Source organism: Neocloeon triangulifer, unplaced genomic scaffold, assembly GCF_031216515.1.
Source record: "Neocloeon triangulifer isolate White Clay Creek 2 clone unplaced genomic scaffold, ASM3121651v1 ptg000001l, whole genome shotgun sequence".
Classification (NCBI taxonomy): Eukaryota; Metazoa; Arthropoda; class Insecta; order Ephemeroptera; family Baetidae; genus Neocloeon; species Neocloeon triangulifer.
The window spans coordinates 6,385,285-6,407,166 of record NW_026775544.1 but is presented as its reverse complement, the minus strand read 5'-3'; the positions used below and the strand labels follow the sequence as shown (position 1 = coordinate 6,407,166).

The 21,882-nt window shown below is 36.4% G+C and overlaps 2 protein-coding genes across 2 annotated transcripts; one reads left to right on the top strand and one right to left on the bottom strand.

The window, feature by feature from the left end:
* The first annotated feature begins 1,480 nt into the window (after window positions 1-1,480).
* On the top strand, window positions 1,481-7,710 carry LOC132196968 (A disintegrin and metalloproteinase with thrombospondin motifs adt-2-like). The gene is made up of 15 exons (XM_059619990.1): window positions 1,481-1,568; window positions 1,894-2,075; window positions 2,140-2,314; window positions 2,674-2,854; window positions 3,039-3,334; window positions 3,824-4,035; window positions 4,227-4,276; window positions 4,799-4,940; window positions 4,992-5,120; window positions 5,457-5,712; window positions 5,782-5,911; window positions 5,969-6,072; window positions 6,122-6,236; window positions 6,712-6,887; window positions 6,948-7,710. Exons 1-15 carry the CDS (start codon window positions 1,509-1,511, stop codon window positions 7,182-7,184), a joined length of 2,445 nt encoding a protein of 814 aa, XP_059475973.1. The 5' UTR covers window positions 1,481-1,508; the 3' UTR covers window positions 7,185-7,710.
* On the bottom strand, window positions 7,269-20,561 carry LOC132196888 (uncharacterized). Its single transcript, XM_059619864.1, has 12 exons — window positions 20,404-20,561; window positions 18,083-18,234; window positions 16,724-16,872; window positions 16,426-16,666; window positions 15,477-15,703; window positions 14,179-14,349; window positions 13,322-13,477; window positions 12,310-12,729; window positions 11,828-11,964; window positions 11,572-11,739; window positions 11,142-11,517; window positions 7,269-10,744 (listed from the first exon to the last, which is right to left on the bottom strand). Exons 2-12 carry the CDS (start codon window positions 18,211-18,213, stop codon window positions 7,800-7,802), a joined length of 5,121 nt encoding a protein of 1,706 aa, XP_059475847.1. The 5' UTR covers window positions 18,214-18,234; window positions 20,404-20,561; the 3' UTR covers window positions 7,269-7,799.
* Between the last annotated feature and the right edge of the window lie 1,321 nt (window positions 20,562-21,882).

Genomic DNA, 21,882 nt, shown 5'->3' with positions numbered 1-21,882 from the left:
CCGCTCGATTTGCTTTGGAGCCGATTTATTCTGAGTCGCTGCACCAAACGAGGTGCATATTACACGTGCATTACTCGCATTACAGATGGACTGCACACCGGCGCAGCTTTGCATGTGTACACAAAGAGGAATCCCCCGAACGTGTTCATTCACACTCGGCTGATTTGCATTGTGCGCTTAACAGTAAATCACACAAAGGGAAAAACATACACCGGGCGGGCACAGACGCGCACGTCACCAAGTGTTTATTTTATTGCAGTTTTATCGACTCCCCTGTATATTTTGCCATTCAACAACAATTTCTTTCTTTTGTTATATCGACGAACTTGTATAATATTATTTTTTTTTCTTCTTATCTCGGCATTAGCAAATTGATCGCTGCCCGTTTGTTTGGTTTCCTTCTTGTTCGACGGCTTATCGCAACTATCGTCAATGTTAATTCATCAATCAAGGCGCGCGTGTCACTCTCTGCTTCAGGTGATATCATTTTTTTTTTTATTATTATTCCGCCCGTGTCTCTTCACTTCGCGCGAATTTCGAGCCCCCATCATGCTGCATTGTCGGCACTCTTTAATTAATGAAAAAAATAAACACGAACTCTCGCATGCAGTTGTAAAATTTTCGTGGCCTGTCAATAAAATTCGTCTGTCTCTCTTAAAAACCCTTAAAAACCTATAAAAATCAGAAGAGATAAATTCAAATGCACCAGGCTTTTACAAGCAGCTGCTCCTTCCCGTCAATGAAACTTGTTTCGCTAATTATAAAATGATAAGGAAAAAATTCTATTAAATTTGGCTTTGTAATCAATGTATATGAATTTAATGTAACCTCAGTTTGTGCTTCCTATTGTTGGATCATTTTTCATAATTCAATTCCGTTTTAGCGCAAATTATTTTTTATATAGATCATAGTCTCAAAATGGTCATAAAATTTACTTTAAAATAATCTATAAAGGCTTTTCGTGAAGAGGAGCTCAAAACACAAAACAGTCAGCGAGCAGCGCGTTTGCTCATGAAATAGGGTCGCAGACCGTGACCGAAACTGGTAGAGCCGTTTGTTTTTGAATAAAAAAAAAACAATTTTTTGCAACGAGGAAAAGCCCGAATCTTCATTTCCATTATTTTTCACTATTTTACTAAAACTTTTTATAATTTCTTTTTATCCCTCGTCAACGACTTTGAGAATTATGAGTTCCAATTTATATTTAATTTAGTATTGAATACTTTTTAGCCTGCTCCATTTATGGATTACAAACAAGTGAACATTAAATGTAATCACAGGTAATTTTTTTTACGAGAGTAGTTGAATAGTAATTGATTTTGAGTGCGAAATGAAGATTTGCAATGTGTTGGGAACACGCTAGTCAGGTTGTGGCGGGTAAACGTCCTGAGGGCGACCCTGACCTTTGCAGTACCAGCATCCTTTGGTGCGCAGATATCGCAGGAGCAGCGGAAGGGGCGATATAAAAGCGTCCGTGCCTGATGCACCTTTAGTTTGTGCCGTTCAATATGGGTCTCTTTACCTTTAGTTTGGTACTGCTCCTGGCTTTGCGAAACTTGCATGCAGAGGTAGTGTTAAATAACATTATTTTAAATATTTTTAATTAAATTTTTAATTACACTAACTATTTTCTCTATATTACAACTCATTATTAGAATCAATTGTTCTCTTATTTTTTAAAGTAAATTTTTAATAGTAATATCTGCAATATATACCGTTAATGAATTATGTGTACTAATTTACATACTTCAAATTGCATTACAAAATTTATTGATTAATCTTTACTTGTGAAAATATTAAGCAAATCCACGTATCTATAAATTATTTATTAATAAAATACAGGCTAAGTAAATTATCACATATCTCAATTAACTTAAAATGAACTGTAATCAGAATCTGCACGAATCTATGACGGAAGATGAACTCGCGTTTTACTTGGGAGTCGTATCTGCTTCTTCCGCAGCCCCTGAGTACCAAGTGGTTTTCATGAATCCACCTTTAATGGTCGAAGGTGCTGAGGGTGAAGGTGGAGAGGGCACCGAAGAACTCAAATACGAATTTCGCGCTTTCAATGTGTAAGTAATTTTTTCTATGTTTAATATGTTTATCCATGTTTATTGAAATTAATCAAAATATAAGTCCGGTATCTCTGAATCTGAAGAGGAATCCTTATTTAATCGCACCATCGTTCAAAACTTTCAAACACAACGACGGTGCGAGAAGAATTCTGTCACGGACGCCACCAAGGTGTCACTATCTGCACCGAAATGGAGATTCTGTGGCTGCGATTAGCATGTGTGAACCAAATGAAGTTGTGAGTTGAATGCTAATTAAAAAGATTTATTTACAATGTTGCAATAATATTATTCATTTTTAAAGTGTTAAATTTAGAGTGAGAAATTTAATTCTATGAAATTGGAAGTTAAAACAAACATCACTAAAAATAGAAGTGATCGATTAAAAATTTACCAAATTTAAATTTTGCAAAAAAAATAAATAAGTTTAAATGGATGTTTAAAAATAAATAACAATTGCCTTGTTCTAATTTTTGGCATAAAACAAAAGTTATTGCCAGCCCTAAATTGATTATAAAATTTAAAAAATTTTGTTCATGAAAATAATTTAAAAAATTTTTTTCCCTTTTTGTTCTGCTATTACCAAACAATTTTCCAGCGTGGAGTGGTTCTGCTGTCAAACGAGACTTTGCAAATAAGCCCCTTGAGCCAGCGATTGCGAACGATTATCATGGAGCGCGAAGCGGCCGTGATTGTCGAGGGGCAAGGACCCTCACCTGTGCCTCACCTGGTGCGACGTGCGCCGCTCATGTCAGTCGATAGCTTACTTGGCGATGCCGGTTAGAAAATTTACCAATTGTTTTTACCTCAGAATTTGAAATCTTTGCCATTGATGTACTTTTATAAATAACTCTCGAGAAATACAATTTGTCATTCAGTCATTTTTTTTTTAAATTTTTTAATTTTAAAAGCATTTTTTGCTCCACGTCACTCTCCGTATATTTGATTCCATTGAATTTTCAGTGCCTCTCATTTATGACAAAGAAGCGGCTGTTTTAGCCGAAAAAGCTGAAGACCTTGTTGGAAAAGAACAGAGAAATTTCGAATTTTTTGACGAGGAAAACATAAATGAGGATGAAAATAATTTTGACGACGAGGACGATGAAAAGACTGTTCGGAAACGTTATTCTCGCGAGACCACAGATTACATTTTGGAGCTAGGAGTGTTTTTCGACGAAGCGGGCTATCGCCTTTTCTCCCCTTTCTTCAATTACGATGACAAGCAAATTAGGGACATGCTGCTCGCCTACATGAACGCGGTGAGATAAAAGTATTATTTCAATCATCGCTTATTTTTGTCTTATTTGCTTTTCATAAATGCATAAAAAGTGTTTAATGAAATCTAATAATAAAATAATATTAAAAAAAATAACGAAAAAAATCATAGTTTCAAATGTTTATTTTGTATTATTTGGTTATTTTATTAGTAGTTTTACAGTAATAATATTTTTGGCATTTTCAAAGATTATTAATGGTTATATGGAAAATGTTTTTTTTTTATATAGTTTGTTCCTTTGCGTAGTTTCAACTTTTTTTTAAATTTCAACCTTATAAAATAAATGCAGTTTATGCAGACATAAATTTTGCAACTTTCATTATTATTTGTAACACAATCATTTCCAAACTCTTACAATTAGATAACTTGAGCATGCATTTAAATGCGTGCATATTATAATTTGTTCTGCAAATAGCTCATACCGCTTTCTTTTGATCCATATTCATGAGGTGTACATTGAATTGGTTGGCAGATCCAAGCGCTGTATTTGCACCCCAGCCTGGGGCGGACCGTGCAGCTATCAATTGTGCGATTGGATCTGTTCGCGTCGCAACCCTCGGACATGCCGCACTACGGGGGAGAAAGGGGACAATTGTTGGACTCGTTTTGCGCGTGGAACGAAAAACACAATCCGAAGAGCGACTCGGATCCCGGCCACTGGGACATGGGTCTTTACGTGTCTGGGTAATTTATTATCAATGCCCGCGTCACTCATCTTTATGTGCCGAAAGAATTAGGTTTTTGATTAATATCCGGCTTATGATACAGCAAATATTTGACACAATCGTGCTTTTTCCGCACTGATCTTGATCATTGTGACGCGCATTGTGGTGCAAATTACCTAACAATCCTCTGAATTATATGTATTTCCGCAGATTGGATTTCTTTGCTTACGAGGGCAACCAAAAAAGTGGCGTTACCATGGGTAAATAATTTTCACCAATAATAAGTTAATTAAATAAAAATATTTGTTCAGGAAAATAAAATTAATTCAAAACTAAAATAAAGAGCATTAAAAATTACTATAGGACGTTACGCCAAGAATGCTGGCAAGAATTAATTCGTAGTTATATGCTTCAGTAATTAAATGCTTACCTATTTTAAGTTAAAAAAATAAAATAATACAATTGAAGGTACATAAGTTTGCTAAAATTGAATGACCGTGACATTTTTCTTTAAAAGTTGTTAAATTAAATTAAAAATTAACGTCTCCTTCAATGTTCACTTTGGTATTGGAATATTAATTTTGTATTCTAGGAGTTCAGTTAACGTTTTATGCTGTTAAAACTTTAGGAATTTTCCTTAACCATTTTAGATAAACTTTACAAACCTGCTATTTCAAATCATGTTTTATGATTTTTAATTTATTTCTTTCAAAAAGTTATTTCCTTAAATTTATGCAAATCTAATTAATATTCATTTAAATTAAAATTTCATAATTAAATAGGTCTAGCAACTGTTGGCGGTGTTTGCACATCGCAATATAATTGTGTGATTGCTGAACTGGGAACTGTCAATACTTTTGGAAAACCGTACCCATCCGCTGGATTTACTTCTGTTTACGTTTTGGCACACGAAATTGGTCACAAGTATAATTTTTAAATTTTTATTTTCACTTTTATTCTAAAATTTCCTAACAGTTTGGGAATGCATCATGACGGGACGAGCAACTCGTGTGCAAAAGAAGGCTTCGTCATGTCTCCATCGCGAGGCACCCAAGGCGAGACAGAGTGGTCGAGTTGCAGTGCGGCAATTTTACGCGATATGAGGTATGAAATAAAATATTTTACATTTGTAAAATATGTGAAAATTTGGCGGATGGACTTATGAATAATTTACTTAATTCAGACTTAATTAGTTGGTTTCATGTTGCTCTTTACATATTTTTCATAAAATGTATAGTTTTTATTGGATGATTTTCAAATTAGATTCAATCCAAGACGGCATGCGTTTAATTAATATTTATTAAAAGATTGAATTAATTAATTATAAACCATGTAATTTATTCACATACATGCTGTCCAAAGTGAAATTGATACTCGTTGTGCGGGTTGCATATTTCTATCGGCGGCAGGCGCTTAGTGAACCTTAAATGTATTTTGCAGCTGGGCTAAGTGTTTGAAAGACGCGCCTGCCAAAATGTCGCAAGCAAACGACCACACGCGATTCAAGAATATTCCAGGCCAATACTGGACTCCCAAGAGACAGTGCGAGTTGCTCTTGAGGGACAAAGACGCGGTCATTGAAGCGCAGGGTGCCTTGTCTGAGATTTGCCAAAACTTAAAATGCTCCACGCCTCACCGCTCTGGCTATTACTTTGCTGGTCCAGCTTTGGAGGGCACGTCTTGCGGGAGAGATTTAGTAATAAAATTAGGATAAATTATTTTCAGAATCTAATAATAATAACAAAAAATAAATAAAAAATAACAGTGGTGCCAAGGAGGATTTTGCGTTCAAGTCAAGCGGGTGGGCCAACAAAAGCCTATATCACAATTTGCTGGTGGATGGAGTGCTTGGAAGGAGGAAAAATGTTCTTCCGGTTGCACTAAAAACTCTAAAGGTATGAAACTTACATACATTTTTTTTTCTTAGAGCAGGTTAAATATTAAATTTTAAGGGTCTACAAATAAGCGAAGGAATTGCGACAATCCAAAGCCTGTGAACACAGAAGAAGGTTGTGATGGACCAAGTTTCAGCGTAGGCTTGTGTGACGATAATAAAGTAAAGCTCATTGTTTTCAAATTAAATTTTGCTAATTATTATGTGGCAGATGTGTAGAAAGAGAATAACGGTGGAGGAATACGCGGCCAAGAAGTGCAAGGAATTCAGCAGGTGGCTGCCGGAACTAGATTCAACCACTGGTTTGCAAGCACCTCACGAGTCAGGTAGTTTATAATTTAAAAGCAATTTACTTTTCGAGAATGTACACAAATAAGTCATGTACTTTTTATTAATCAAATGATTTTTCTCTCTCCTTTTTAGTAGAGAAGTTGAAATTAAAAAAAGCAATAATTTCGCAGCACATATTCACCTAACAAATTTTAATAAAAGTTTTTCGTCGCGTTATTTTTGCAAAAAAAATTATTAAATTGTAAATTTTTAGTTTCATTTGTAAAAGGAAATTTGAATATAAGTTTCACAATTTTTTCAATTTAATTGAGAAAAGTGACAAAAATATAATAAAAACCAATCAGTTCCAAACAAATATTTTAAAAAACAAAATAAGTAATACCTTCAGCTTCGTTTAAGTTAAAAATAAAGCGATCAAAATTTTGTATAAAAACCGACGTTATAGAATACTAATTTCTTTGAATCTAGATGATTTAAATGTAGTTTGCCATTAAATTATTAAATTTATAGATCGACTGTGGATGTCTTGCTCCATATTCTGTAAGAGGAAAGACACAGGCGCCTTCTACACCCCACGGCTAGAGTTGAATGATTTAGGCGTTGATCCGTATTTCCCAGATGGAACTTTGTGCAATACTGAAGGAGGAAAAAATTTCTTTTGCTTGCAACATCATTGTTTACCAGAGGTATTTTCATTTGTCATTTGTTAAAAGTAACATTGAAAAATCGGACTTATTTTTCCACAGGGTTTCAACTTTGATGAATCCGGGGCGAGAGTAATGAAAGAAAATGAAGTTCTGTTGCCACAAAATGCAGGCTCAAAAGAAACACAGTCGTGGCCGCAAAAGATTTTGAATTTCTTCAGTCTTGGCAGCGACAAGAAATCAAAGCTCAAAACTCTCAATTTAGGCCGATCTGACTTGGATAGCTTATTTTCTGAGGAAGACTGGGAGGATAAAGATTATAGAGAGATTCCTCATTAAAAATAACGAATCTTGGTGTCAACGGGGTTATGGGTGCGGATCGATAACAAGCTGGGGAAATGATAAAATGGATTTTTGTTGATTGCAACTGACTTTAGCTATCATAATAAATTTTATTAAAACCAATCACCACATTATAAGTTTAGTCAAATTTTTATTTAATATAGAGAAATTGACACAAAATAAATCATATCTTCACATAATGTTAATTTGCACAGCGCGTCAAGCATTTCATGCAAATTCATATAAATAAGACACAGAGAGAATAAGTTTGTAGGTCAAAAAATTTATAAAAAAAATTACTTTCAAAGTTTCCAAACTGAATTTAAGAAATTAATAAATTTTCAAAAAATCAAAATATTAAACCGAGAGCAATTATAAATGCACCTGTTAAGTAGACAAGTATGCAGCCATATGAAACAATGATGAAATTCTTGAAAACATATGTTCTGCTGGTGAGAAGAAAACTTATAATTTAATTATTCTCTAAAAACTACTCCTGCAATTTTCAACTTCCAATTTAAATGGGTCTTGTGACTTTCATGGTTTATCAGCAAGGAAATGATTAGATCGAAAAATAGCAAATTCAATTAATATAGTGATTTCTCCAAAAGATCATTCAGTGTAGGGGAACACCATGGTCAAATTTCCGTACCAGAGAAAAGCGCTGCCGTCAGCACTCACGGCGCCGTGCAGAATGATCGGGAACTTGGGCATAGGACCTTTAGGATAGAACGGTTCGTCAGGTGGTTGCATGGGTGTGGCGATCATCATGTCAGGGTCGCTCTTTTGGATGACGTTGTATTTATCAGCGTCTGCCACAGGATCCTCGTCAGGTCGGAAACGGATAGGAGAGTAAAAGTCAGCGTCAGGTTTGGAGGCGATCTGGGCAAAGTCCAGGAGGGTGTTGTTCCAAGCGACTTCAACGACAAGTTCAGCGTGGCCCAACCACCACTCCTGCTTGAAGGTGTCACCGTGAAGATACAGAGGCACCCTGAAGTCCCCGTAAAGCTCTATTAAGTTCGTACCAGTCCTGTAGGTGACCGTTCCTGACCAAATGGGACCGTTTCCGTGGAAAATGGGGCCAGTGTTCTGGTGTACATATTCCGCGGTAGTGCGAGGCAAGTAGCGGTCAAATGCTGGCATTGCAATGGAAACTGGTAGTGATCCGTGGAAGAGAGAGCGTTTTGGGGACGCACCACTCGCTGCCGTAATTTTGCCCTGAACAACACGTCCTCCAAGAACCATTTTATGGCCGTAAGGTTTTGGGGTGGCTGAACGAGGAACGTATCCGTGCGATATTGATAGGGTATAATCATTGACACCAGCGTTGTCTGCTGAACGTTTCAGCCTAACAGGTGTTACGGGTGGTGGTGTGACTCCAACCGGAGGGTTGATCACTGCTACGTAAGAGCCATTCCAAGTAAATGTGGTGTTGTCTGGAGACGAGCCTGAGAGGATAAGGAAGCACGATGGCATGATGGCTGGACCGACTGGAGCCACCGCCAAAAGATTTTCAGAAACTGGGCTTTTGCTTTTGGGGGCTTTGGAAGACAAAAAGATAAGGCAGTGAAGGGTGTCATTTTCAGTGGTGAGGACAGTGGGAATCGTGGCGTTCCAGGTTACGTTCAAGGTTGCTTCGATAGTACCAGACTGCCAGATCAGGCTATAGGGGTTAGAGGCGTTGGCGATCGGCACAGCGAAAGTGCCACTGACCGAAATGGTGTTAGGTGCTGTGACTTCAATTGATCCGGTAAACACGGAAGAGCCACCATGGAAAGCGTCCTTGGCAGCCAAAGGACCAACACCCTTGGTGGGTACGGTGAAGTTTATTGGTCCTAGCCCATCCCAAGTTACTGTGTTGTTGACATCTAAGGTATAAGAAGCAGATGTTACGTTTCCACCAAAACTGTACGCAGCAGGCTTTATAGGTTTGACAGGCTTTGCAGGTTTGACAGATTTTGGTTTCTTTGCCGATTTAGTTGGAGCTGCCGCCATAAGGAGAGAAGGAGGTGCTACTGGTTTGTCCTTGGGGAACACAAGAGTGACATTTCCATTCCACATGAATTGAGTGTGGTCAATGTTGTAGTCACCCTGCAGAATGATCGGGAAGGTGGGCAGAGGGGCCGGAGCCGTTTTGTCCAACGCGTTAGGGTCGGTCGTGGTCAGGAAGGAGTACGGGTGGCTTGGGCCGAACTTCATGATTTGTCTAAAGGAGAGTGGGCTGAAATACTTTGCTTCAGGCAGACTGTGAATTTCTGTTGTATTCCAATTCACGTTGAAAGTAATTCCAGCAGTTCCTGACCACCACTTTTGCACAGTCGGTGCCATGGAAACGTGGAGGAAAACAGGCATTGAAAAAGAACCTGACAAAACCAGTTGATCGTTAGCATTAATGTCAATTTTTCCATTCCAGAAGGCGCCTCCGCGGTGCTCAACGGGCACGGTCGGGTCAGGTGCGGGCAAAACGGTGCCTGGGGGCAACTTCCTGTCCAGGAAAGGTGAAGGTATGGCGACGGGGAAGGTTCCATCCCACAAAGTTTGCGCAGCACCACCATCGTAAGAACCACTAATGCTGCCAGTTACGGCATTCGCACTGATCACAAGCCGAGTTGGAGGTTTCACGTAGGGCGTTCCCCAATACGGTGAGCCTCCATATACCCCACCATAGCCTCCATTACTGCCGTAAGACATTTGCAAAACAGGTTTTGGTTTAGGTGGGTAAACAATCGTTACGTTGCCATTCCAGTAAAACATTGAGTGGTCGAAGTTGAAAGTGCCTTGGAGCAGCATGGGGAAGCGCAATGAAGTGACCGTGGAAGAGGATAGGATTGGTACGGCGCCAATGCCGTACTCAGCAGTAGAGTTTAACTTGCTTCTGAGCGTGATTGGAGTAAAAAAGTCACCCAAAGCCTGCCCAACCAGTTCGGAGGAATTCCAGTTGATATTGAGCTGAATCTTGGCGTGACCATTCCACCATTTTTGTGTGAAGCCCGTGCCCTCAATGAAGATTGGCACTGAGAAGTCGGCATTGATTTCAAGTCTGTTGGTTCCGGTGAGGTCGACGGAACCTGTCCAAATTACTCCAGCTCTGTGATCGATTAGGGCAGGGTCAAGCGGAGTGAGAGGTGTGCCGTCAGGTGGCAGAACCTGATTGATGAAGTTAGTGGGGATGGTCATGGGTAGTGATCCATCCCAAATGACCTGAGTGGCGCCTCCGTCATAAGAACCAGTGACGGTGCCGGCAACAGCAGTGGCGCCCACAACCAGCTCGTTCTTATTAGGCACGCGGTCGATCGGATTGGTAGGATCGCGAGGAATAATATTAAGTTCTTCGATGGATGGTACAGGTCGGGGTTTGATACCGGCTAGCTGAACCAAAGGAACTGCTGGTGGCATTTTCCAGGCGTCCAGATTTGGTCTTGGGAGGTCAGCGCAAGCAGTGATGGTGTTTTCTGTGGTGATGGCCTCCATGGCACGGGGTTGGACTGCATCTAGTGTGTCCGTGTTGTCACAAAGAAGGGAGGACAGTGACACTTTTCTGATCTCATCCAGTTGGGCTGAAATAAATAAAATGTAAAATTTTCTATAATAAAGATTTACTCTTTTATTATTATCAAAAATACATCAGTCTCTGTTAATTTTTTATTTAGGACTTTTAAAGATGCAACCTGCTTTAAACGTCTGACAAGTTTTTGCATCATTTAAAAGAAAAATGCAATATTATTCCAAATTTTGAAAAGTATTTTGCGCATTTCCCCCCTTTTTTCAAGTTTTTAAATGCAATAAATAATCTTTATTTATTATTTTATAAAATCGCTTGATATCAAATTAATGAAAGAGATTCGAAACAATAAAAATATTTAAGTTCTAAATTAAAATAAACCAGTTTTAAATTATTTAACCAAGGAATAAAACATTTTTTTCATCATGCAAATTATAAAAGTAAAAATCTACCTGGTGTGAAGGCCTGTGGGGCTTCGGGTGTCTCGTACCAGAACCGATCTCCCTTTTTGAGCCGCATAAACTGCTCTGCAATAACACAGGTGGCGGTCGGACCTAAAATTCCGTTGGTGGTCACTGGCGTCTCGGAAACCAAGCCGGTGTATGGGTCAATGTCGTCAACTGAGCTGTACATGCTTTTCATCCTTTCGACGGATTCCGCATCCATGGTTTCTGCCAATTCGTCAAAAGTCGTTGGTTTGGTGCCACCGCAGTACTCCCGCCACGCAGGGTAGGCAGGAAGACCGTGGTCTCTGCCTCTCTGAATGTTCAGAGACACCAGGTCCAGTCCGCAAGGTCCAGTCTTGGGCTTGAAGAGATTTCCTTGCAACTGATAAAAAATATATATAAAATAAATTTCACAATTACAAAGTAACATAAAAACCTCTGGAGAAACCGAGCCGCCTGGTTTGTTCACGCTTGTCCTTGTCGCTCCCCGCACTGCCTTTTCAATATAGCCAGTTTCGTAAAGTCCGAAAGGATTGAAAAGCATTTTGTGCAATTGAACATAATCTTCGCTCGACTTGTCACCCGCGATCATTCTCAAAAGACCCTAAAATTTATATAAAAAATCAACTAACGATATAAATAATTTAATTCAATGTTGATAATTTTTTAATATGCTTTTTTGACAGAGGTACCTGCATTAAGGTGTGGCCAAAACGGAAAGCGTTGGCCGCGAATTCGTTTGCAATCTGCGGGTTGACAGATGCATTGTACCCGTGGTAATATCCACTCGTTTTCGGAGTCAGTTCCAAATCGTCAGCCAAATCCTGTCCTGCAATTTTTAATTTTTGCATTTTAGCAAATTTAATAAAATTTATTCGAAGTAGTAAAAAGAGCTTTTATAAATTTATAGCTCTATAAATTTATTCACAAGATACATTCATGATTAAAAATTTTAAATTGTCAAATTATATAAATTACAATTTTGAATTTAAATAGACATAACGAATTTTCTTGGGACTTTTCCAGTGTTTATTGCGTTTATTGTATTTATTTTGCACAATAAATTTTTAGTACGAGGCTCGTTAAATTTAAAACTAAATTAATTTATATGACAATTGAAATAAATTGGAAAAAAAATTATAACAAATAATGGACCTTCGCCCATTGAACTCACCAAGAATGACGGGCAGAAATTCGTTGTAGTGCACATGTTGCATTTCGGCGGCGACAATTTTGCGCGACTCCTGGAAAAGCGTTTCGTCATCCCACGTGGGATTGCGCGCTTTCAGCTCGGCGGCCACACGATTGTGCTCTCGGGACAAAATCAGGTGCAGGGTGGTCAGGTGCAGGTTTTCGTTGGCGCGGGCGTCGCCCGATTTGAAGCAGTAGCGACCCTTGGCAGCTTCCTCGGCCTGGTTGCATCCGTCCTTGGGTGAACGATCGACGGGGAGTAATTCGCGGCCATCGGCCGATCTCGACGAGAGTAGGAGACCGTTAGTGAAAGTCCGCAACTCTGACTGCAGCTCTTTGTTGGCACCATACACCACGGACCCATCGATGTAGGGAGTCACTTGGTTCAACTGCTCTCTAGGACCTGTTTGGTTAAAAAAAGTTAAAATATTTATGATTTGGTGTTTGAATTCTATTTTATTTTATTGTAACATTGAAAATAATACAAATTATTTCAAATAAAATATTTTACCTACTCTTTGCATAAACATTTGATGAATTTAAACGTTTTTAAAAAAAAAAAAAAAAATAATAATAATATTGCTTTTTATTTTTATGTAATTTGGGTAATTTGACCCAATTGAGTTTAGTTTGGTATTTTTCAATAAAATTTCCGAAAATTTCAATTATTTTAAAATAATTTTTTTTTACTGTATATAGTTCCCAACTAACCTTGTTGAATGGAAATGAAAAATAAGTATAATTATTGCGTTCATAAGTTATAAGATTCAGAATATAGGTATTAGTTTGAAATATTGTGGTATTTACTGCATATTTGTACTAAATTTGGCACAAAATTTACAATCTACATGAAATATAATTACCAAATTTTTTATGCGCAAAAATTTTATCAACCCAAATTTTTTAGTTTCCAAGGAATGTTTATTGGGTTTTTTGGCTTCAAGCTAGGAATTTCCAAATTTGGTAGCGTATCCAAATAGATAAATTTATGTTACCTAGAGAGCAAGTAGGCGCGGGCGCGGAACGAACAAAGTCCATGCACGTGATGTTGTACTGCTGGTAGAAGGGGTCTTCAGCGGCCAGAGGCACTGGGAAACACTCAGGATGCTGCCAAACAGTGTTGCAGCATGTGATCGGCGTGCCATCCGCTCCTGAATGAAAGAGACAAATCGTCAAACCGGTTTGCCTTGGATTCCTAACTCGCATTTTCCATTAAAACTTATATCACAGATGCACTTTGCATCAGAGAGGAGAAATGTTTTAATACTTATGAAGACTTTGGTATAAAATTTTTCCAGTTGTATCTCGCGGTCAGCAAGTGGTTTCAAGTAAAATTAAATACAAATTTAGTTAGAAAAATTGTAAACATTTTTAGATAAATTTTAATCGAAGTAGAAGCAACAGTGGTCTGATTTTTATATAAAAAAAATTGATCATTTAAATAACAAAAATTAAAAAATAAAAAAATTTATAACAGTTTTAAGAATAGAATTAAATATTAAAATTATTTATCTTATATAAATGTAATTACAATTCAAAATATTACCAGCTTTCAGGATTCAGGAATTAAATGATCAACACGTGCCCTAAAAAGTCTGAATTTTTAAATTTATAATACGTAAATAGAAAAGTGTCTAATTATGATCAAACTATATTAAAGCAACCAGAAAAAAATCAACAAAATTTACATATAAATGTGTCGAAAAATATACTCTCCGTATCTCGGAGTAGCATTGACGCGCGAACTGGATTTGTGCCTGGTTTTTTTTACGAACCCATTAAGCTTTTACAACCTTTTTTTTACACTTGCTGCCAGATTGATTTAAACTGATGTTTCAATTATAATCCTTACTTTGGCTGAGCGCGGTGGCTGTGAAATCGTGGTCGACAAACTGGCCCCACACAGCGAGCACCACTGTGAATTTTGGATCATTCTGGTAGACAGGGCGATGCACCGTGATGCTGACCTCGCGCGCCGATGGCAGCGGCTTTGGCCCAGTCGATTGCCGCGGCGTCGAAATGCCTGTAAATGGTTAAATCAATTTAAGCGAAATTTACGTTTCTTTTTAATTATTGTTATGGTACTTGTGAAGACAGCCTTCAAATTTATTCAAATTCTTTTCTCGCTCTTTTTCTTACTATAGATATTCATGCTTTTGAAGCACTGGTAAGGTATTGATTGAAATTTAAGTAGATATTAACTTCAGATTTTTTTTAATATTTTTTATAATAATGATTGAATTGGGTCAAAAAAAAAAAGGAAATAGATCTAGCTTCTAGGAATGTGGTACCCACCGAGACCTTCGAATTTTTATCAGGGTACATCATAATCTAATTTTAACCAGGAAAAAGGCGCAGCTTATTTTATTTTAATTTTGGCTATTTGCTTATGTTTTATGTTTAAATTTTATTGATAATAAAAAGATTTTAAAGCTTTTGTAAAGTGACCTAAAATTTCAAACAGAAATATTTCGACAACCCAATATGCCGACCGTTTAAAAAAAAAATTGCAAAAGAATTCCGCCAAAACCAAAGCCTAATATAAGAATTCCTTTAAGTTGCAGCTAATGAACCAAGCTGTCTTTCTGCTTTATGAAAATAGTTTTTGTGTCAAAGGTTAAAAACCTTTATTATCAGTGGTGAAAAAACTGACTTTTCAAAAGGTTCTGCAGGCCATTTTTATCTTTGAAATACAACGATTTCTTCAAAAGAGATTAATTAAAAAATTAATTCTTTCAAATTATAATTTTAACCAAATATGATCATTTTATAAATTTTACTTTTCCTTCTTTAATTGTGGGTCATGTGCAAGAATTTTGAAATTATCGTCATTTTTTCCTATCTACTTTAATTGATAGTCAATAAACACTTGAAAGCTTTTTTTAGCGTGGCGAAATTTCAGCATATATTTCATTAGAAGCTGGTTCTTTTTATCGCCAAAAAGTAAAAAGAAAAAAAAATAATTATCCCATGGACGGCAGAGACAAAAATCTCAGGAGTGTAAATTACTCTTTGGCGGTTAACAAATACAGCATGCCGACTGCCGCAACGCGTGTAGTGCGAAACTGGTACCGCTGGACAAGTTCTAAAAATAGCCAGCGCGGTGTGACTTGAAAAAGTGAGCATTGGGCAATTCCCTAATTAACTTGCCATCTCCGTAGGCCGGTGGCATCAGTCGGCGGAATGGTTTCATTGCCAAACCGTACTCGGGATTGACCAGGTTGTTGCACGTGCCATCAATGGACCTGTATGGCGAGGACGGGTCGCATTTTGCAGTTTCAGAATCGCCCTCTTCAGGACACCATTCCTCGGTGACCCACTTAGAAGGTGGAAGTCGGGGACCTCGACCCTTCCAGTTGGGAGATTGCCATTTGTCTCTAGATTAGGGCAGAAAAATTCATATTCGAACAATTATGTATAATTATGAAAGAGCTGCTACCAATTCTTTTTATAATTTTAATAGTGTATTTGACTCTCTGTTTTGCACATTAATTCTAAAGAAAAGCACAATTCAGATTTAAATTTTTGCGCTGTGGGTTTGCCAAGTCTCTTTTGTCTGGCGTGTTAGCAGACATCTGCTAGTTGTAAATCCTTTCTTCTCTTTCTCTGATTTGTAAAAAATTTTGTAACGAAAGAGGAGAAATAAAACTAATAGTTTCTATAGAGGCTCTTGTAGACGTTCTTGAGAAATCTTTTGGCACTAGAGGTGTTTTAGTTAATAATAAAAATAAAAAAGTAATAATAATAAAATTAAGCAGCAACCAACTTTTTGAAGGGCAATATAGTATTTGTTTCCACATTTCACTAATTATAAGAAGATTTTGCTTAAATTTCATTTCAACTATTATGCTAGAATGAAATATTTTATAAAATAATGAACTTTTTACTCCTCAACATAATTTTTACGTTACACATTAAGAATCAAAAACATGTAAACTATATATTTATAGGGCCAATTTATCCTGAATTATTTGATCAGAAATTAAAGAAAATTTGAAATGACTAACTAAGCTTAAATGTGAATTTATGAACCAAAAATATATAATAATAAAAAAAATTGCCAAAATATTAGAAAATACAAATAAAGCGGAGGACTGACTTGTAAATGTTCTTGGTGGCGGCAAGAATGATTTGTCCGCTCTGCGACGCTCTGAGGGCCGACGTGGAGCTGTACATGGCCTTCTGGTGCAGGCTGCTCGGGTGGTATGGCGACAGGGGAACGGCAGGGTTGCTCTTTTCGTCCTGCACCCTTTTGTTAAAATCCGCCTCCGCTTTGGAGAACGCCGCGCTCAGCTCCACCGAGTTGTACCCTTTGACCGGAATTTTCAAATGCTCCGCGTCTATGCGGTAAAATTAAATTAAAACTTAATTTTTAAGAATTTTAATATAAAAAAAACCTTTAAACGCACTGGGCGACATCAAGAGCATTCGAAGCTGCTGCAAGGGTGTTTCTGTGGCGTTCGCCTCCAATTCGTTGGGCATGTCGTCCACGTCGTGGTTCACCATGTAGGCGACGGTGATTATCATGGCAAGCACGAAAACGCCACTGCAAAAGACAAAATTTGACAATTTGTATGATCATAAGGGCGTTGATTTTATTGCGTATTTTATTTTTCAGCTCCCATCACGCGTAACAAACAAAGGGTGGTATAATTTATTAGAATTTTGGCAAATATGCTTTTTTATTACTCTTTAATTAAAGGTCTCTTGATAAACAGTCAAGTAATTCTGTTACATTTCAATGTTTTTTTCCTAAATTGAAAAAAATAATGCTTTGTGAAAAAAATTAGAATGGGAGCCAACTATTTTCCTAAAATAGAAACCAAATTGAATCGTCATTCCTAACAAGTTCTACTTAATGTAAAAAATCACTTATCAATATCGATCAAAGGGGGAGAATTTTTTTATCTTAATAGAACTGACTGACTACTGTTTATTAAATTTGGAAATCTACTTCAACGTGTAAATATTTTAACTCTCTTTGGGTGTAGCACGTGATTGAGTGTGTGGTCATGTGATTTCTGGGCGCTCCCTTTTGAGACGAAGAGAGAAGAAATGTAAAAGATATAAAAAAAAAACGCTGCTTGAATAATATTTATTTATTATAATATTTATCATTTAGAAAGATCAAATATGCTGCTTTTAGAGTTTTATTACCACTATATTTCAAAATTGTATATATAAAAGTATATTGACAGTTTCATACCCTCCGAAGTTGAGTCTGGAATTAGCCAGGCTGTTTTCATTTTAGTCTCAAAGTAAGAGCCGCGCCGAGCTAATTTATATGCAAAAATATTTCTCTTGTGCTCATGCAATATTTTATTTTTTTTAGTTCAAATAACTTGTTTCGGAATGAGTTTGCAGAGTTTAATTTTTAAGTACTACTTCCATTAACCAACTGATCGAAAATCGCAAATGGGGTCAGCAAAATGACAATTTTTTATAGTTGAAATAGTTTTAGAGCTAAAAATAGATTTTGTTTGCTAAAGTTGTTTAGACTCTTAATTTAATGTCTCTGTCGCGCAGCACAACTGGTTTTGGCGATTCTTATGCAGAACTCTCGATTGGCAACATCTTAATGTCTGTTGAGACCAAATTCTAGAACATAAATTTGTAGATTTTTTTCTGTGCCTTTATTTAAGATACATAATGCTATTTCTGTTTCATAAAATTAAAATTATCTTATAATGCTCTGTAGTTGTAACACACACAATTTTGTAATTGAATTTTCTTTGAAAAATATAATTTATACTCACAGCAAACCGGCGCAAATGCAGCATTGGAATTGTCGCACCTTCGACCTGTACACTCTATTCCTGGCCGACATGTAAACGTAAGATCTGTCCGGCTCAGACACCCGCAAGGGCGTTGATTCATCGGTCTCCATGACGACGGCTAGTTTTTTGCCCTTTGGGAATAAAAAGAAATTATTATTATGGTTGTATATGATATTTGAATTTACAGTGCACTTCTGGTAAATAATGGAAATAACAAATCTTGAAAAATTATTTCGTAACCATGCCAGTTTTTGTCATTGTAAATCTTAGAACTGCGGTAGAATTTAACAAAAAATTATCAATCAGAATCCTACACTGGCACAAATCAGCACGAATATTTTTATATCAATAGAAATTTTCAAAGCTACAGCTGTCTCAATAGACACAGTTTAACATTTTAAATGCAGGAAAAAACATCTAACGCTTATTCTGACGGCGTGTCTCCGTTAAGACAACTCCATCTTGATTATAATATTCTGTAAATTAAATAAGATCATGAATCATGAATTATCGATGAAATCAGCTTAGATACAAAACTCAGATCTCATATCAATTTTTCATATTTGATAATTTAGGATGAAAAATCCAGTATAATTTTATATTTATATATATAAATCTGCAGCTTATGAAATATTATCAGGAAATTTAAATAATGATTTTTTAGTAGAATTTCACGGTGGAGGGTTATTGATTCATGATGATTTGAATTTAAAGTCGGCTTTTCCTCCATGGGTTTTGTGATTTCACAGCTCATGAATTATGGCTGCAGCAGGATATTACGTTTTTTCTTAAACAATAAAAAACACAAAACCCATCGAGGAAAAGCCGACTTTAAACTAATCACCATGAATGGAATGAGTTTATTTTACCTGACCGGTCCAAAGCCATACAATTTGGCAATATTAACTTAAATGCTAATTTTCAGGAATATTTTTTACACAATTCGGTTACTTCATATACTTAATATACACTTAAATCCAATTTAACTGGCTCCTTTTTTTAAATAAATATGCTCTCATTACCAATTTCTTGTACTTTCGCGTAAAAAATTGACCATTTATACGTCAGCTTGTGTCAGTTTGATGTGTCAAGTAATTTATGTGCTTGAATTGTGAAAATTAAAGCAAAGATCAGTAGCACCAATATGATACAATAAACCGGTTCCTTAACACATTGACTTGATTGAAAATTACGTTTGAAAGCGTTACCAAAAGCCGCGCGGACATACCTAATAGCGCAAGCACAATCGATCAAGATAGGAATCGCCGAATTTCAAATTATTGCTCTGCATTAGGGGCTGAACATGCTTGAGCATCAATGATCAGAGACACTTCATAAAAAAAGTTATAAGATAGTCAAGAATTTATTATATCTTGTGACACGTGCAGTTCAAACGGCTTGCAAAGATATCTGTTAAAATTTTGATGAATAAAATTTAGCATTTAGATTCAAGAATTTAGCAAGATTTGATTTAAATTGATATACATATAATCAAAATGGAAACGATTTCTATTTACCGTTTACTAATAGCATGTGACACGGCGCGAGCAGAATAAGCGCGGAAGCCTCAATAATGAGAGAGCGAAACTTGATCTTTCTTTGCTTATTGGTGTCCTTCGTTGGCATACGTGACTGCATAATGTGCACGAGGGCGACTTATCAATGGGGAAATGTTCAAAAAATCAATTAAGTATCGGTTTCATCTTACTAGCGTTGATAAAAAGTCCATATTCTCAAACAGGAAGGAATGAATGCAGAGCATCACGAATTGAACTGTGCCATAGAAACAGCATTATTATTATTATAATTATCATTTAATTTTTGGTTTAAAATATCGCGTCAGAAATAATGAAAAATATAAATTTCCAATACTTTTTAGAGCCAACTATATAAACAAAGACTCGGTCGTTTTTCAATACAATCCGTCTATTTTGGTAATACAATAAATCTATACTTCATCCTCGCAATGCAAATTTCAATTTTTAAAGAGATATAATCAGGACATTGTTTCAAATTTCTAACAATTTGGAGAACTCCAAAATTTCGAGATGTTAAGAAATTTCTAAAAATGAACCACTTCAATCGTTTAAATCTCTACATCTCATAGTCAGATGATTACAAACAATCGTTAAGACTTGCGTGTTCGCAACTTAAACGTTGTAAAATAATTAATAATTGGCATAACTATCTTCAATACCTTACTCTCTCCTTTGAAATCTCCTAAATAAAAATGAAAATAAAATAAAATTGGAGTTAATTTCTGCCAAAAATTGGGTGTAATTAAAAATTGGTGAACTTACGTGTCGATGAAATTTCCTTGTGTGCTTATTTCCTATAGCAGTGCCTCAAATTTGACTTCAAACACAATTTTCGCTCTACCTGCGTAGGTATAGTCCCGTGGTGCACGTCGGTAGCGACTGAAAAGATGCAAGGTGCCTTCTAATACACTGCCCACTAATTCCCCACTCTCCCGAAGCTTGAAGCTGAGGCTCTCGCGCGCGTCGTCCTCTACATAAAATTGTCATTCAGAAAGCCACCAACTTATAGTTGACAGTTATCGGAACTAATTATACTGAAAATTAACACTTTTTGATTAATTGCCCCGAAAATATAGTCACCATAGATTCATACATCATGTACATACTTTAATGATGTCTATACAATTAAACTTTTATTACAATTTTAATGGTTAATTTTGAACATTGGAGAACCATTTAATTACAAAATTAAATTTCTATAAATTAATAAGATTACATGTAATCGTTTTATTATTTAAAATCAAAATTTTATAAATATCATACACTAATATTGATAATATTTACAGCAGAACATAAATAAGTGTTATAAGTAAATTAAAAATAAAAATAGCTTTCCTTTTTAAAAGCTTGGAAAGAAAAATTTATCGCTACATTTTTCAAATTAAAAAAGTAAAATTAAAATTTTTATATCATTATAATAAGCGATTTTGAGAGCAGGCACTACAATTTAAAATATTTCATTAGCACTTCTCGGCTGAATTTAGCTACAATTTGAAAATCATGTGACTTGTGAGGCATCGCCTGATTTTTAACACGGGTCCAACAGACCTCGTGACAAGACCATTATTAAAGCTTGATGTGGAGCATGTATGAAAAAAAATTCAAAACGCCGTTGAAAAAAAGGGCAGATTTTTTGCCGATCCGGAGTGAGGCCGAAGGTGGGTAAGTCTGCCTTTCTGTGCGCTTCCAGAGAGCCCACAACCTTTTCTTCTCCTGACGTCAGAGTCACGGGACTCGCGGCGGCGACGGCGGCGGCAGTGCGAAGGCATATCTCGGGTTACACCATAAAGCATCGTTGGTCTGGTCACGAGGTTCAATATACAACGATTCATATCACGCAGACTGCACTTTCTAGATCGGTAAACGAAGAGGAGGTGTCTCAAATTTTCCTCTATCTGATTAAAATTTTTTGTTTTTTCGGAGGGTGCATTATCAGAGTTTGTTTATATTGAATATTAAGTTTGGTGAGGATGTGTTGGAAGAACATTTATTCTCAAGTTCAAAATCAGCTCAAGATATGCGAGGACAGGAATTATTTAACATTAAAAATAATTTTTACCGTATAGTCTATAATTATTCGATGATTGACGAAATTTCAGCAACTTTCCTTAGACGTAATCTGCATTTATGTCTCATTTCATGATTTAAAAAAAAATTGTATCAACAAAATAAATTAAATCTATTATTTATAAATCAGTTAATATTATAGGATTTGATAAAATTTCTGAAATACCTTTCCTC